At 40.0% G+C, this 17835-nt stretch overlaps 2 protein-coding genes across 3 annotated transcripts in view; one reads left to right on the top strand and one right to left on the bottom strand.

The window, feature by feature from the left end:
- LOC129243667 (gamma-1-syntrophin) overlaps positions 1-17835 on the bottom strand; it is a 242349-nt gene that overhangs the window by 23093 nt on the left and 201421 nt on the right. The window lies entirely within an intron of this gene.
- LOC129243666 (sodium-dependent dopamine transporter) overlaps positions 1-17835 on the top strand; it is a 49536-nt gene that overhangs the window by 17875 nt on the left and 13826 nt on the right. For both annotated transcript variants that reach the window (XM_054880858.1, XM_054880857.1), the window contains exon 2: positions 4805-5023. In XM_054880858.1, the coding sequence (XP_054736833.1) occupies positions 4849-5023 (175 nt within the window). In that variant the 5' untranslated portion in view covers positions 4805-4848. The remainder of the gene's footprint in view (positions 1-4804; positions 5024-17835) is intronic.

The raw sequence follows: 17835 nt of genomic DNA on the forward strand, positions 1-17835 counted from the left end.
ACAAATGGAGGGACCTACAATTTCAAGCCGACTCCGAACGGCAGATATTTTTGTGAGGAGCTTTTTCATGGCAGAAATACACTCGGAGGCTTGCCATTGCTTGCCTAGGGGCGACCGCTATTAGAAAAATTATTTTCTTAATTTTGGTGTTTTCACCGAGATTCGAACCGACGTTCTCTCTGGGAATTCCGAGTGGTAGTCGCGCACCAACCCATTCGGCTACGGCGGCCGCGGACCTTACTTTTTCGAAAATTAAGCTGGAGCAACAGTTACGGTGAATAGATTGCGCTATCGAAAGATGATTAACGATTTTTTATGACCGGAATTGGATGGTATTGATCTGGACAACGTTTATGTTCAACAAGACGGCGCTACGTGCCACACAAGCAACGAAACTATTTTGATCTTTTACGGGAAAATTTTTTACTGAGATCTTGTGACTTAACACCTTGTGACTTTTTTCTTTGAAAGAGCCACGTGAAAGAGAAGGTCTACGCCAATAGCCCGGGTCGATTCAAAGCCTCAAAGATGGAGTTCGTGAGGCTATCGAGGACAATGGGGCAGCCACTTTGCAATTCGGTTATGGAAAATTTCATGAAAGGGATATTGTCCGGTAAGCGTGGTCGTGCTGGTCATTTGTCTGATGTTATTTTCCACTATTAACGGCATACCTTCCTCTTTATAATGAAATAAAAATGCGATCATTTATATTAAAAAATAGCATTTTTCTTTGAATATCAAAATAACACCTCTTATTGGAAAACCCTGTACTCTGAATCCATGAAAGTGGCACAATAGATCTTTCTGGTTGCTGTGCTAAACCCTTTCTAATAACAATAAAAATAGTAATCGCTTTAACCAAGCATGATTGTCCTATCTAAATAATTATTAGTATTTTTATTAGGCTCCTGTGAACTTAGCACAAAAGAGAGAAACCTGCTGAGATACCCTATACTTTAAGACCTTTTAAGAATTTTAGCACATTCTGGGGTTTCTTTTTCCACAATTTTTTTCTGATGATTGCCACGCAGGCTTTCAGAATGGTTTCCAAACTGACGCGATATACACGGATTTTTCTGAAGCCTTTGATAAAATCTCCCATACAATTTTAGTAACTAAATTGGCTTGTCTCGGTTTTCATTCAACTTTCCTTGATTGGATTCGGTCCTATTTAATAAAGAGATGCTGCACTGTAGTTATCGATGGTGTTTCTTCGAAACACTACACTGCCACCTCTGGTGTACCTCAGGGTAGTATTCTAGGACCTTTGTTATTTATTTTGTTTATTAATGATATTTATTCGTGTTTTTCCTTCGCTAATTTTCTTCTCTATGCTGATGATCTAAAAGTGTACGCTGAAATAAGAAATTCTAGTGATTCAGCCGCCCTACAGTCTGAGTTGAATAATTTATTTTCCTGGTGCCTTATTAATCGTCTATTTCTTAATATTGAAAAATGTCATAAAATCACATTTTCTAAGCTTCAAAACCCCCTAAACACCTCTTATCATATCAATCATACATATCTTGCTTCGTCTGATGTGATAAAAGATTTAGGGGTTTTCTTTGATTCAAAGCTTAATTTTATCACGCACCTAAATTATGCCGTTTCCAATTCTCTTGCTATGCTCGCATTTGTTAGACGTCACTCATCGTACTTCACTGATCCATATACTCTTAAGATTTTATACTCTGCGTTTGTGCGGTCCAAATTAGATTATGCCTCTTTTATTTGGAGACCTTATCATGCAGTTCATATAAATCGAGTGGAGAGGGTTAAAAAAATGTTTGTGCGTTTCGCGCTTCATTCACTCAATTTCTCAGACCCCAAACCGTCTTACGTCTCACGCTGTCGTTTGATTAGTCTCTGTCCATTAAGTGACAGAGGTACGTTTCAGGCAGTTTCTTTTATCTTCGATCTCGTTAATGGAGTAATTGACTGCCCGTCTCTTCTAGAAAGAATACATTTTAATGTTCCTTGCAGGAACTTTCGCCGTGTCAAAATTTTTCATGTTGGCGTTAGGAGGACATTATATAGTTCCAAAGCGCCTCTTGTTAGAACGCTGTCTGACATTAACTATCTCGCCTCCCTTTTGGATCTAGACTTTTCCAGGGCGAAACATGTATTTAATACCCAATTAAAAAATTTCTTCCTTTGTAAGAATTCTAAATAATTACCAAGTATATTTTGTTAATTTAGTTTCCTAAGCTTTAATTTTGTTAATTACTTCTATATATATATAAATACTCTTAGTTCTATGTAGTCTGTAAGAAACTTTGTATTTCTTGTCTTACTAAAATGATAATCCTCCTCTTTAAGTTATAAGAAATTTTATCTTTTTCTTTTACTCATTACAATTGAAGCTAGTCAATTATAAGTTTAATTTTACTTTGATTAATGATTTAGCATTAATCTGTTTTCATAGTCTGTAAGAAATACTGTATTTTTTAGACTATTATATTAATTGAATTAAACAAATATGTTAAACAAATTTACTATATATGGATGCATACAAATACCACCAAAGTGGAGTAGTTTTTTCTGCCTAGAGCAGGACATTCTCGAAGAATGGGGTCTATATCTTCAATATCCATTTCATAGAATCGACAGATGATGGTCTCAGAGAGCAATTTTGCTTAAGTGATATCTCTAGCTACAGTGGCCCGTAAAGTAACCAGTTAGCAGTCGTATGCCAAAGTCTTAAGTCCATGCCACACAGATTATTCTTTAATCGATCTTTTGGGGGGCCAGTTCAATGATCGTGTTATCAGTCATCTTGGCGATGTGCATTGGTCCCTTCGGAGCTGCGATTTTACGCCCTTATACTTGTCCGTGAAGGACGGTGTTATGCAAACAATCCATTACTACGTTTTACGACTTTAAGGCGAATATCGAGCAAGCTATAGGTATGTGATGTAGAGCCAAGAACCTCATCAAAGCTTTGGAAAACTGAGTTTACAGTATACGCTACTGCGAAGTCAGCAGAGGCAGCTATATTAATGGAATTGTGTTGTATAAATATTGGGAAAGTTTGTTCTTACGAATAATTTCGAATTCGAAAAATATTAAGTTTTGTTAATTTTTTTGAGTTTTAAAAGAATCCACCGTGTGGACTACCTTTTATTACTTTCTATTGATGAAGAGTAACGGGTTGTTAATATTCGACGGACCCATCTTCCAACCCTGTATCTTTTGACAGTGACGTCAGATTGCTTAATGACATACCGCGTTGGAAGCGCCAGTCCAAGCAGATGTTTACCATGGAACAGTACACGCCACGCGAGCGCTCCCAAATTGTTGAAATTTACATTCAACAAAAGAAGTCAATTGTGAAAACTCAACGTGCGTATAAAAACTTAAATAATGTGAAAAGTGCGCCTTCTAAGAACACCATTAAACGTTTGTACGAAAGGTTTTCGACTGGTGATGCTCTTTCTAATCCAAAGAGGCCAAATCAAAACCGACCAAAGCGATCGGATGAGAATATTGCTCTTGTATGGGCCAGTGTTGAGGCGTCGCCAAGGACATCCCAAAATCGCCGTTCTCAGCAGTTGTGTTTTGCTCGGACCACTTTACAACGAATTATCCGCAATGACTTGCATTTATTCTCGTATAAGATTCAATTGACGCAAAGATTGTTGCCTGCGGACAAGTCTAGTCGCCTGGAAAGGGCCCAAAGAGTCATCGAAATCCGTCGGGAACGTTGAATATGGGCAACCCTGTAGATACTTGCGTGAATGAAATACAAGATGGCGCAAAAGTAACCTTGCGATGTTTTTTGGCTGTAATTTAAAAAAAAAAGAAAAACTTTAATTCTTCTTGTGGATTATTTTTATTTGGTCTTTTAATTTTTTTTACATCAAGTCGAAAATATGATGTCATGTAAATGGCCGCTGCCACAGGTGATTGCCATTTAAGCCCTTTTTATGGCATTTTCCATCACTTTGGCCAAAACTTCCGGCGAAAGGTCCTCACATTCTTGACATAAACCCGCGACTTCAAAAAGCCCCACAAAAAGAAGTCTGGAGCGGTCAAATCCGGCGATCTTGCTGGCCAGTGCAAATCGCCAAAACGGGAGATTAGGCGCCCGGGAAATGCATCCTTCAGCATATCGGTTGTGGCACGTGCAGTGTGTACCGTTGCACCGTCCGGTTGGAAACCTTCCTCTTGGTGGTGATTAAGGATGGCTTGAGGGTATGTTAGACGCGATTGACAGTCAGCAGCTAACAGCTGATGCACCGTCTGGACTTTGTACGGAAACATCTTCAAATCTTGTACCAAAATTCGCTGTAAAGACCGTCGACTGATACCCATTTGCGTGGCATGTCGTCTGGTCGATGTCGACGGCACTTCCATGACATCCTCGGCTATAGCAGCAATATTCTCTGCAGAACGGCTACTCCGGGGTCTGCCACACCTGGCAGCATCTCGTGTTGTGCCAGTCGTTCGAGGCGAGCGGCTAAACGTCGCAGTGTTTCACCAGTAGGCGTTGGACGGCGAGGAAATCTGCGACGAAATTCACGTTATGCCAAAGTCACCGACCGATTATTGGTTAAATAAATAGTCAGCAATATTCCGCGTTCTGGAGCAGTGTAGCGTAACATTATTTATTAACGTGTATTTCGCATGTGTTTACTACACAAATGTCAAAACAGAACTGACATTAGGGGCCAATCGCAAAATTTATATATTAGCATTTTCTGATAGGAGGATTACTTTAGCGCCACGTGTTAGATCATAAATCGAAAACACTTACGTGTAGTAAAAATATTCTTATATGCACGTCTGCCTATTTATTTTTCAGATTTAGAGTGCGGCGTCGACGAAGAAGAGGACATCGCCTTGGCGATGTCACCGACCGGACAAATAGCTAAGACACCAACACCACGGGACGAGGCAGATGGTAGCGATCAGCGGGAGACATGGAGCGGCAAAGTCGATTTTCTGTTATCGGTTATTGGATTCGCAGTCGATTTGGCAAACGTTTGGCGATTTCCTTATTTATGCTACAAAAATGGCGGTGGTGAGTAAATCAATAGTTTTATTTGAACTTTTTACTCTATTTATTTGATTTTAGCTATACACTTAAATGTTTACTTTTTCATCTTTCAATTGTTACTATACTTAAGCAGTTATTTAAGTTATGTTTAGCTATGGTTGTGAATGAATGATTAAACAATCAGCGCGCATCCATAATCACACACCTAATCTGCCATAATCCGCATGAATACTTAGTTAATTTGTGTGTGTCTAATTTGCACCGCATAGCATAGCGCGCATAAATACATAGCATAGCATAGCATGCATGTAGAGGTTGCCATCGGAGTGCGAGAGTCGATTACATTTGACTTAAGGATTCGAATGTCTGTATGTGCGTAAGTATGTACATATGTGAATATGTTAGTATGCACTCGTTTCACTCAGCGTTGGCTTATTGCTATGATTTATGCCACTTAACACCCAACTGCCGCACAATACTCAATGCGACACCCTAAGAGCAACAATAATTGTGGTAATAGCATAAGCAACAATTGGGGCCTAACTTTTTTCTTTTTTGACTTGGTATGAGAAAAAGTTGATTTGAGTGGCGCATAGCAGCAAAGGTATACAGCAAAAGAACCACAACATAGCCCATTTGTCATGCTCAACACTTTCGCCATTGAAGTGGTGCTATTAAATGTGCCTCTTATGGCGCACTTCCTCGAGAAAATTGCTGTGTTCTGTTTGAATGCGTCGCCCCAATATCACTACTAACACCACCACCACCACCACCAGTTGCTGTTGCTGGTCTATTCACATCCTGCTGCTAGTTGGTAATTGTTTGTTAGTGCTGCGGAAAAAGTTGCTGAAAGAAAGTTGAGTAAAGTTCACTGCGCTGCTTATTTCGGGATTCGATTCGGGAAAAGGATTTCATGTGTAATTTTTTTCTGCAATTGTTGCGCGTTACTTGTATTTAACAAATTGAGAAACAGTTAGTCGCTTCCTGGGTTAATGTAGCTATGATTACTCCAGCCTGATTACCCAAAAGGTTTGCTTTAAAGTCAATACTTTCATAAACATCTCTTCTCCTAATTCAGTTGAGTCGGATATCCAGCATTCGTGCCATCTCTTCGGTGGCCGCCCAGGTGGTCTAGTGTGGATTATTCTGTCGTTCATCGTCATGATTGCTATGCGTTCATTCGACGATCTGGAAACAATGGCTTCCTAAATTTTCTACTTCCTTTTACCCACCGAACGTAAGCCGTCTGCCACATCATAAATTTCTCTGATTTCGTCTTCAACAATTTTATATACTTTCTTCATAAAAATCCATTATCAGATACAATGAGCATACATACATTAGAATAGATTCGATTTGTGGGGGGTTGGACAAGTTCAAACACTCAGTCATTGTACTATACCTGGATAGATTACAGTAGAAAGAATAGAGATAGGAAAGATAAAAAGTGGGTGGTAAGACGGATAAATTAGGTTGAGGACACTCTTCTACAAATCTCTTCGACTCATTGATGAATCTTAAGAGATTCGGAATAGGATAAGTATGAACTTTATCCATACTCAGTATATCCCAACTCAAGTCAACTTAAGTTTAATTCTGGAAAACGCCGGAGAGCTACAGAGAAAATGCTCTACAGTGCCGTCATCCTCAAGACAGGATAGGCATATCGGGCTGTCTATGACCCCCATGGCAGCGATATGCTGACCACAGGCGTTGTGCCCTGAACATACATACATACAAGTTTTATATGAAATAAGAAGTTCTTAGATGATTAAACTAGCACCGAGAGAATGGTGATTCCTAAAACACTCAGGCTAAAAGGCCCATTGTATTCGAAGCTCTGCAGAGTAAAAGGGTTAATAGTCAAGGAGGAAAGGAAAGAAGTGCCAAAGAAATAGAAATAGATTAGAATAAAGATAGAGGCAAAATTTGCTAGTACTCCGAGAATATTCGAGATGCTTTGGCAGAATATCCTCCAGTTTGAAAGAATGAGAGAAAATTGGCTCATTCTCATGATATCGACACCTAAAAGTCGTAGCCTTGCGCCAGCAAAAGCAGGACACTCACAGACGAAATGCGCAGTGCTATCCGGCTCCTCTAAGCAAGAGAGGCAAATCGGGTCCTCAATGATTACAATGGTGGTCATATCCTGACCCCATGGGTTGGTTCCTGCAATAATACCGACCATCGACATTTTTCTGTTCGGACTTGTCACAAAACAATTTGCAGTTCTGCAGCATTCTAGACCGGACCATCGCTCTTTATGTAGGTTGCATATATAATCGCTGATCCAATTCATGACTCCTGTAGAATTGATTGCGATTATTGGCGCTGGTTCCTGTAGGGCAACCGTCAATCCACAGTTGGCCAATTCATAGGCGATTGAACACTGCGATATCCTGGAACCGATATAAGTTCAAGGTTATTAGTCCTTCAACAGAGTTAAGCTTCTTCTTAAATTCTTGGACAATCTTTGAGGCTTGCTTTGCGTTATCCAAGGTCTTCAGAGCAACCTGAATAACGTTCGTATTACGAGGGTTGCTATTTCTATTTCTGGCCTTGACCACTTCATCGACGATTTCATTTCCTTGAACACCGCAGTGTTCTGGAACCCATATAAGTACAAGCTTGTTTCGTCTTGCAACAGAGTTAAGCTTCTCCTTACAATCTTAAAGGTTTGCTTTGCGTTCTCCAAGGCCTTCAGTGCATCCAGAGAGTTGCTATTTCTATTTATGGCCTTGGTAACTTCTAGTGTTTTCTGCCATGAAAAAGCTCCTCATAAAAATATCTGCCGTTCGGAGTCGGCTTGAAACTGTAGGTCCCTCCATTTATGGAACAACATCGAGACGCACACCACAAATAGGAGGAGGAGCTCGGCCAAACACCTAACAGAAGTGTACGCGCCAATTATTTATTTTTTTTTTTTAACTTCTAGTGTTGTCGGAATCCATCTGACGTTTCTATTGTAAAGTTTGTCATATCTAACCATAAACGCACTCAGAACATTTTATTTTGCGATCCATTTAGTTTTGTTTACAGTAATAGCTTCAAAATTTAGGCTTTGCAAAAAAAAAAGAAAAAATAAATGCAATGAAACCATGAACAATTTCGTGCGATAATTTTTCACAATTTTTGACGTGTATTAACAAAACAAGAATGCATTGATGAACTAAAAACCATTACATGGCGAGCAAGCACCATTCTTGAGCACCGTAAAAACTGAGGCAATGAATTTTTCCGTGGTCGCAGTTCGCTCACCGATAAATTCCGGGTAGGCTGTTAGGTTAGAAAATATCGATGTTGTGCACGAAATGATTGAGCAAGACCATCTTGTCAGTTAACGTGAGATTAATGCTTGGGCATTAGTATGCCAAGAATCAGCAAGATTTTGCATGATTACCCTGTGGTAAAAAGGTGTGTTCGAGTAGGATTTCGCACAATTTAAAAAACTCACTGGAAATGCGACTTGTCTAGTCTTTCGTACTTAAGTACTTGGAAAATTGGTTCAAACGAATATAAGGTATATTGAACATCATGGAGAATATTTCGAAAAACAATAAAACCCATTTTAACCACCAATATTAGCTTTTTCATTCTTACACCAGAATATAAATAGAGACACTTGTATTAGAACGGAATGAGCGGAAACACCGGTTTGCTCTAACTTTCGATACTGTGTTGGGTCTTTAAGTCACATCATTTTTTTTCGATTACCTGCTCCGACTTTTCACCTTGGTCGCTGGCGCTCTTAAAAATGCATCGTGTAGACTCTTTTTATACGTCAATTTTGAGACGCTGTACCAAAAACTTGACTGCACCAAACACAAAACCGTCAAAGAGCTTTTGCCGCAACAAAGAATGGTGCAGGGTTGCCCATATTCGACAGACCCATCTGGCAACCCTGTATCTTTTGACAGAGACGTCAGATCGCTTAATGACCTACCGCGTTGTAAGCGTCAGTCCAAGCAGATTTTTACCATGGAACAGTACACGCCACGCGAGCGCTCCCAAATTGTTAAATTTACATTCAACAAAAGAAGTCAATTGTGAAAACTCTACGTGCGTATAAAAAATTAAATAATGTGAAAAGTGCGCCTTCTAAGAACACCATTAAACGTTTGTACGAAAGGTTTTCGACTAGTGATGCTCTTTCTAATCCAATCCGACCAAGGCGATCGGATGAGAATATTGCTCTTGTACGGGCCAGTGTTGAGACATCCCAAAATCGCCGTTCTCAGAAGTTGGACATTGCTCGGACCACTTTACAACGAATTATCCGCATTGATTTGCATTTACTCCCGTATAAGATTCAATTGACGCAAAGATTGTTGCCTGCGGACAAGCCTCGTCAATTGGAATGGGCCCAAAGAGTCATCGAAGTGGTTGAAGATGACGAGCAATTTTGGAACAAAATCATTTCTTATTGAATGGGACGGTAAACAAGCAAAATTGCCGTATTTACGCCACTGAAAATCCTCACGAAATTCAAGAGGTACCTCTTTACGACGAAAAAGTCACTGTTGGGTGCGACGTTAGTGCGAAAACGATTATTGGTCCGTTTTTCTTCGAAAACGAAGATGGTCAAGCTGTTACCGTCAATCAGGAGCGTTATCGCGATATGATAACCACTTTTGTGATGCCAATTATTCGTCGAAAGCGTATGAGGCAGTTCTGGTTTCAACAACACGGCGCTCCACCACATACAGCTCGCACCACAATCGATTTTTTGAAGAAATTGTTTCCTCGTCGTTTGATGTCGAAATAGGCGATTTTGACTGGCCACCGCGATCGCCCGATTTAAGGCCACCTGACTTCTTCTTGTGGGGATATTTAAAATCAAAGGTTTATATTAATAAGCCAAAGAACATAGAAGAGCTCAAGAACAACATCCGTGAGGAAATAGCCGCTATTCCACTCGAAATGTTAGCTAAAACTTTGGAAAATGCTGCAAAACGGGCACAATACGCCGTACAGGTTCAAGACGGCCATTTGAGAGATATCATATTCAAAAAGTGATGTCAACAAATCTACTTGATCCAAATAAAATGATTATTATCGTCAACATCAAAAAAATTGTGTTTTTCTGTGATTAAAAAAAACACATGGGTCCGTCGAATATGGGCAACCCAGTATAGTATATTTCGAGTGAGCTTTTGCAATGAAAAAAGCCACAAATTGGAGGCGAAACTTCATGTAAACACTTGACAGGGCTGCATGGGTCAGTCTATTATGCATTTTTATCATCTGTATAAATATCAAAAGCACGGGATTAAATACTCTAACATTCCATGCGTTGTTGAATGTGTGTGTGTGTGTGAGTGTTCGACGCATAAGCAAGGCTCGCCATCCTTCAAGACAATTTCAAAGTTAAGTGCTTTTGTGTGACAACTAAATCTGGCATTCATAATCGCATTTACCGCTGCCATTGAGTGCCAGAGTAGAGTGAGAAAAAATTGCTCACGAAAGGCAAAAGCATATTGCTGAAATGTGGTGGCTCTTAGCATTTGTAGTGGTATATGGAATCATAAAGTTGGGGTTAACAAAGGAAATCAGAGGAAAAAGTACAAGGTACAGAGAATGCCAAGAGAAAAAGACGCCAGGATCTTTATGCTCTTCGACTTTGAAGAGGATAAGTGCTTTGGTCGTATTGAGAAGAAGTCATGTGCCGCACACGTTTACCACGCAGTTGTAGTCATGTGCGAGTACCGTGAAAATGAGCTCAACAAAATATTGGCGGACTGGTTGGGCCAAAAATGTTATTGCTGGCTTTCTGTACAATTAGGCAATGCCCTTCAAAAGCGCCCTTCAAAGAGTATGGGCGCTTATGCCTTGGAGTACTTATACTTTATTCCAAATAAAAATCTTACGCTTGATTGCATTCAATCAGCCAAACGGATGTAAGCAACCAAACTACATAGAACTTGGCTGTAATACTGATGGTTCAGTGTCCATGACAACTGGCTTAACATAAATTTAAAGCAATGCCTTTTTACCCACTCCGTTGGGAAAACCGACGCACATGAATGCCATCATTGCTCCATTCCATATTTTGCGAGTATTAAGTGAAAGCGTGGAGGGGCAATGGAAATCAGCTTTGGCATTTCGTTGCTATATTTTCTTAGATTGCTCACTCATAATATCGGCTTAAGTGGTCGCTTATTACGGCTGCATATTTTGTGTATGTGTGTTGCACAAAATCTAAATTCGACGATATTCTCATAGTAAATATTTATTTAAGTGAGTTACGGCATTATCGTAATGTTTCTCAAATAATTTAAATAAATTTATATTTGGTGGGCAAATGCAAAAGATGAGCAAAATGTGTCAGTTATATTTTATAAATTGTAATATTAAATTTGTAATTATTTTTGTCGAAGTGCCAGCACGAGGGCAACTTTATAACGGTTGCATGTAATAGCATAACGGAATCACGATAGATGTAGACATATGTACCAAAATACTTAGGATGATGAGAGGAGTCGATTTAGTCATGTCCGTTAGTGTGCACGATAGTTCGAGAAAAACTTAATATACAAGGTGAAGCCCAAAATAAACGAGACTGGGGTAAAATAGAAACGACAGGAGCTTTGTTCTGATGACTTCGAGTTGATTTTCAAAATAGCGCCTTGCGCCTCGATGCACTGTTTTGCGCGATATAAGAGCTTTTCGAAAGAGTGTTTCAGGTCTTTGACCGGAATGTCCTTCAGGCTGTCGGTACAAGCCTTTTGGATGGCCTCTACGGGCGCAAAACGTTTTCCTTTCATGGCCAAATGCAATTTTCCGAATAGGTAGAAGTCACAGGGAGGCATATCAGGCGAATACGGTGAGTGGTTGATGGGTAAAATGCGATTTCTAGTAAAAAAATCAATTGCAAGAGTGAATCGATGAGATGGAACATTATCATGCAATAAGCGCCAGCTTCCTCCTTCGCGGCATTCAGGGCGAATTCGACGAATTTGATGCAACAACGCCTCAAAACTCCAAGATAGGATATTGCATTGACGATTTGGCCCATTGGCACGAACTCCTTATGGACAATTGCCTTGCAGTCGTAAAAACAAATGAGCATCGACTTGATTTTTGACTTCTCCAAACGCAATTTTTTGGGTGGTCTCTCGTCTGGGACCTTTCATTCGGCACTTTGACGCTTAGTTTCAGGTTCGTATTGGAAACACCACGTTTCATCACCAGTTACAATGTTGTAAAGGAAGTTTTCGTCTTTTCTCGTCTCTTTACTGAGGTCTTTCGAATGTTGAATTCTGAGCAATTTTTGGTCCTCAGTTAACTTTTGCGAAATGAAACGTGCACAGACCTTTCGTAAGGCCAAATGATCAGTTGAAATGCGATAAGTCGAGATTTTGGAGATACTCGTATTCAATTCCGATTCTATGAATTTCAACGATGATTTCGGTTCATTTTTGATAAATTTACGAAGAATTTCGATGGAGTTTTCTGTCATTACTGATTTTGGGCGGCCCGTATTTTCATTGTCATTTATGTCCTCACAACCATCTCTGAAACATGTAAACCACTCACGAACTCTGGCCCGAGATAGACAATCATCGCCATAAACTCTTTTTAGCAATTCAATTGTTTCGCTAAAGGTTTTACCGATTTTAAAACTAAACTTGATATTAGCTCTTTGTTCAAAACTCATTTTTGTACCGATGACACAAACATACTGACACTTTAGACGCAATAACTTCGCTTCCACTGGGAGTCAGGTAGCTCCCAAAAACATTTTTATGACGCCAGTCTTGATTATTTTGGACTTCACCTTGTATTCAATGAGACTTGGTACACTTATTATCCTTTGACCCGGATTGAACATGGGCGAAATTGTTCAATAAGAACGTATCCCTTCTAAATAACGGTAAGTTTCTAAAAGAAAAAAAGATGTAATATCTCTGTTATAAATAAAGCGTTGCCATACCTATTTATGGGTGAATGCTTGTACTTCGATAACGACTTAATAAAATTCACCCAAACTTCGTTCAGGTATTGCTCCATTGCTCCCAATCTCATATAGGTATGTTCCATATAAGCATTATTGAAATCAGAAAAAAACCTCGTATAATTTTTATATATTAACATTGCCTCTCCCTAACGTTTTGCTGAAATTCATTATAAAACCGGTGATTTCAGACCTGAAAATTATTTTGGAAGGCGTGTAATAAAATTTCGATAACTTTTTAAAATAATATAGTTTACATTTTTCCAAATATCGGTGTTTTAATTAAAAGATGTGTTGACCAAAAACTACGTAAAGCAGCTTTTTTCCCCTAACCCATTTAAATTATAATACCAAGAAACCGCTTAGTTTCAGGAATAATAACATCAATCCATGTTTTCCATCAACCCAAGAACATTGTTCACAATTTTATATTTATGTTTTTGTTGATGATTGTACCTATTTGCACAAATAAAAGATCATTAAAATCAAGTTGATTATATCAGGAATGTTTCCAAAGTGACCAAGGTTTTTAACCATTTCTGGTGCGCCCTCAAATGCTTCTAGTTTACTCTCATTTTCACTTTTGTTACCAATGTTTGGGTTTATATCAGAATCGCTGTTTTCATAAGATCTAATACAAATACACCTTTTTCTAAAAGAAAATATATCGCTATCTGAACTTTCTTCTATACTCGAAGGAATACAAATCAGGTAGGTAGGTAGGTGAAATGGTTGAAGTGCACCTGGCACTCCTCAAGTAGCACTAAAGCGCCGTTTTGATACCATTATGAGACCTCCAACATGCAGGTATCTACAGCCAGCCAAAGCTGTTGATGTAATGGAGAAGATTGATTGAATTTAGGTTGGCGCACTACTCCAGGCTGTCGATGAAAGGGGCTCTTAGTGACTTTAGTCTTCTAGCTGCCAAACCCGGACAATTACAGAGAAAATGCTCTACAGTCTCCTTCTCTGAAAGGTCCCCACAACTTCTGCAATGCGGGTTAAATGGTAACCCTAGCTTTTCCGTGTGAGTGCCAATCGTCCAGTGACCGGTAAACACAGCTACGAGTTTGGAAATTGAATGGCCAGGAGTCTAAAGAACTTTCTGAGTCCTTCGTATATCGTATTCGGGCCAAACTGTTTTCGAAATAGCCCATGAAGAAATGGAGCGCCATCTTTTTTGCGCATTCCTTGTACAGTTCCTCTTTAACAACTGTCAAGGGGATGCCGATGACCGGGTAGGAGGCCTTTGAGGTGGATTGGCCTTCCTGGCAAACTCATCAGCAATTTCATTTCTCTCTATGTTCCTATGTCCTGGAACCCAGATCAGAGAAATGTTATCTGCACACCCAAAAGATTTGATCTCTGACAGAGGTGCAAGCTTCGGTGCAGATTTTCCCCTCGTTCCAATCCTGCCTATTTGGAAAGATTGCTCTATCATGACCCTCAAACTCTAGCTTGCGGATAGAGAGATCTGTTTGAAGTTCGGAGAAATACGGTGTTAACTGCCCGAAAATGCTACCATGTCATTTGAGAGATTGTCTCCAGAGGCCAATCTCCTTTAACCTGATTGCACTTTGACGTGCGATGGAAATGACGGAAAAGTAAGTGCAAAAGGACATTCAGGACAGCACTGGGGCAAGTTTTACGTACTCCTGTGATGTCAATGCATGCATTCCTTTGCCCCCTCCCCAGTTTAGTGATATTATAGCCCTTCCGAAGAGCTTCCCACCAAACCAGACATCCATACGTTAAAATTGGCGAAACCACTGCATTGTACATCCACAGCACGACCTGTGACTTGGTCAACTAGTATAGCTTCATTTCTCCTGAAAACGTTAGAGGAAATTCTAGACGCATACATTGAGACACAATTGCGCTGGACCAATTCTCCAAAGCTTACACTAAGATTTTGGTAGAGGGGCACCAAAACTAGTGGCACATGCAGAAGACATAGCCATAGTAGTTACAGGAAAGTACCTGGACACCATCAGTAACGTAATGAACTTAAACCCTCTTAAAACTGTCTATCAATGGATATCTCGCGCAGCTCAAGGGATAAACGCAGAAAAAAACGGGCATGATATTAGGTGGGCAACTAAGTCAATAGATGCCGCCAGCAGTGTGTGCTAGTCGATTCGAACATAACCTAAACGTCATAAACCAGGCTTAGACATATGGTAAACAAACTGCTTCGACACATTAGTGATTTTGTTTTGGTATCATATACTTTTGGTTTTGTTAAAAAGTCTGATTTTGCGTCGAATAATCGTAATTTGCGAGAAGTGTTGATTTTCCTCTTTCATTCGAAAAAAAACGGCGGCTGACGCGCATCGAGAACTACAAAAAGTTTATGGAGATGCTGCTTTCAGTTTAACAACGTGTCGGGATTGGTTCCGTCGCTTCAAAGACGGTGATTTTAATGTTGACGACCGTCCGCGTGAAGGAAGGCCAAAAACCTTCGAAGACGCTGAATTGGAGGCATTGCTCAATGAGGATCTGTGTCAAACGCAAGAAGAGCTTGCTTCAGAAATAGGAGTTACCCGCAAATCCATTTCCAAGCGATTGCATGCTTTGGCAATGATTCAGAATTAGGGGACTTGGGTTTCTTATGAGTTAAAACCAAGGGATGTTGAACGTCGTTTTTTCCCCTGCGAACAACTGCTCCAGCGGCAATAAAGAAAGGGTTTTTTCATCGCATTCTGACGGGTGATGAAAAATGGATTCATTACAGCAATCCAAAGAAAAGAAAGTCATGGGGATTGCCTGGTCATGTTTCTACGTAGTCGCCTCGGGTGAATATTCATGCTGCGAAGGTTATGCTATGTATTTGGTGCGACGAAGTTGGTGTTATTTATTATGAACTATTAAAACCAAGCGAAACCATCACTGGGGATCGGTATCGACTTCAATTGATGCGATTGAGCCGAGTACTGTGCGAGAAGCGGCCGCAATACGCGGAGAGGCATGAAAAAGTGATTCTATGATCGGCTTCACGTTGCCAAACCCGTTAAAACTTACCTCGAAACACTGAAGTGGGAAATTCTATCCGACTCGCCATATTCTTCAGATATTGCGCCGTCCGATTATCACCTGTTCCGATCGATGGCACATGGTCTAGCTGACCAGCAGTTCCATTCATATGAAGACTTCAAAAAATGGCTTAATCCGTGGATAGCCTCAAACGATGAACAGTTTTACCGCGACGCTATACGAGATCTACCAGAAAGATGGGAAAAGTAGTAGCCAGCGATGGGCAATACTTTCAATGATTCACTTGTAACCATTTTTAAAATAAAGTTGTATTTTCATCAAAAAAACAGCGAGAACTTAGTTGCGCATCTAATACTAGGAAGTATAAGGTCCCGGCGTGGTACTGGAAAGTAAATAAAGTTGGAAGGAACCACAATGTTGAGGAAAGGGTGAAAAAGGTCAGTAATGCGTTGTACGCATGTGAAAGAATGCTGGCCGTTACTTGGGGTCTAGCACCCTCACTAATGCATTGGTGCTACACGGCAATAATCAGACCGATATTGCTGTATGGGGACTTGGTATGGGGGACTGCAACAAGGAAATTTACATACGAGTTTAGTCCGTTGGGAAAGGATTCAGCGACTTGCTGCTCTGTGCGATGAATAAGAGGAGCGATGAAAACCACTCCTACGGCGGCGCTAGAAATGATACTTAGTACACAACCTATTGACCTTTTGGTGGAAAATCGTTAAAAAAAAACCGCGAAAAGATTAGTGGCTGCTGGAGTATTTACTTACAGAAGCTTCGGACATACATAGCTCAATGAGAAGGAGGAGTACAGATTGCACAGAGAGAAGGCTTCATACCACAATTGAAGAGGAGGGATGGCTCAAAGGCATGAAGCCTAGCCGTAGGACTTTTTATATTTACACAGATGGCTCTAAAACAATGGACGAAGTGGGAGCGGGTATTTTCTGCTCAAAACTAGGGATTTGGCAGCTAAACAAGCCGCCGGATCACAACAGAATTTTCCAAGTGGGAGTTTCTGGTGTTGGGAAAGCCGCGGTGCTAGCCTTACAAGCAAAATACATTTAACAAAGTGTGATTGTATGCTCTCACTGTATTCTCATAAGAAATATTCCATAATGTGAAATTTTGAAAATATGTACATTATTTATTTTTTTTTTTAGCCATTTTACTTCTTTTGCTTATAGTTTTTGATATTTCATTTCTCTAAAAGAAAGCCGCACTGAGTTATAAATCTTACCTTATGTAATGCATCTTGACTCTAAGTATATAAAAAGCATAACACTTATTTACATTCGTATGTACAGGGTTGGCCATATTAAACTGACCCATGTGATTATTAAAAAAATATGGAAAAAGAAACATTTTTTTGTGTTTCATTGTGAAAAACATTTAATTTAGTTCAAGGAGATTCGTTTACATCACTTTTTGAATATGATATCGCGCAAGTGGTCGCTCTTAGCTCGTATAGCGTAATGTGCCCGTTTTTCGGCGTTTTCCATAGTTTTGGCCAGCGTCTCGGCCGATATGGCGGCTATTTCCCGTCGGATATTGGCCTTAAGTGCGCCTAGTGTCTTTGGCTTGTTGACGTAAACCTTAGATTTCAAATTACAGTAAAAAGTTATAGGGTTACTCAATGGGTCAGTTTAATATGGCCAACCCTGTAGATATGTTAAGGAAACTTTACATTGACCGCCTTCTAACTGGTGGCAACTCGATCGTTTCCGGACCAGTTCGCTTTAATGTAAGAAATAGCAGTATTTCTAGTTAAATTTCTCTAGTGCAGCCCTTTCCGACAGTGCATGAGAGCACTTACACACATATGCATGTATTTGCGTATGTAACATCACTTTCGCCATTCATGCACACTTCAGGTCCTAAT

Source organism: Anastrepha obliqua, chromosome 4 (genome assembly GCF_027943255.1).
Source record: "Anastrepha obliqua isolate idAnaObli1 chromosome 4, idAnaObli1_1.0, whole genome shotgun sequence".
NCBI classification, from domain to species: Eukaryota; Metazoa; Arthropoda; class Insecta; order Diptera; family Tephritidae; genus Anastrepha; species Anastrepha obliqua.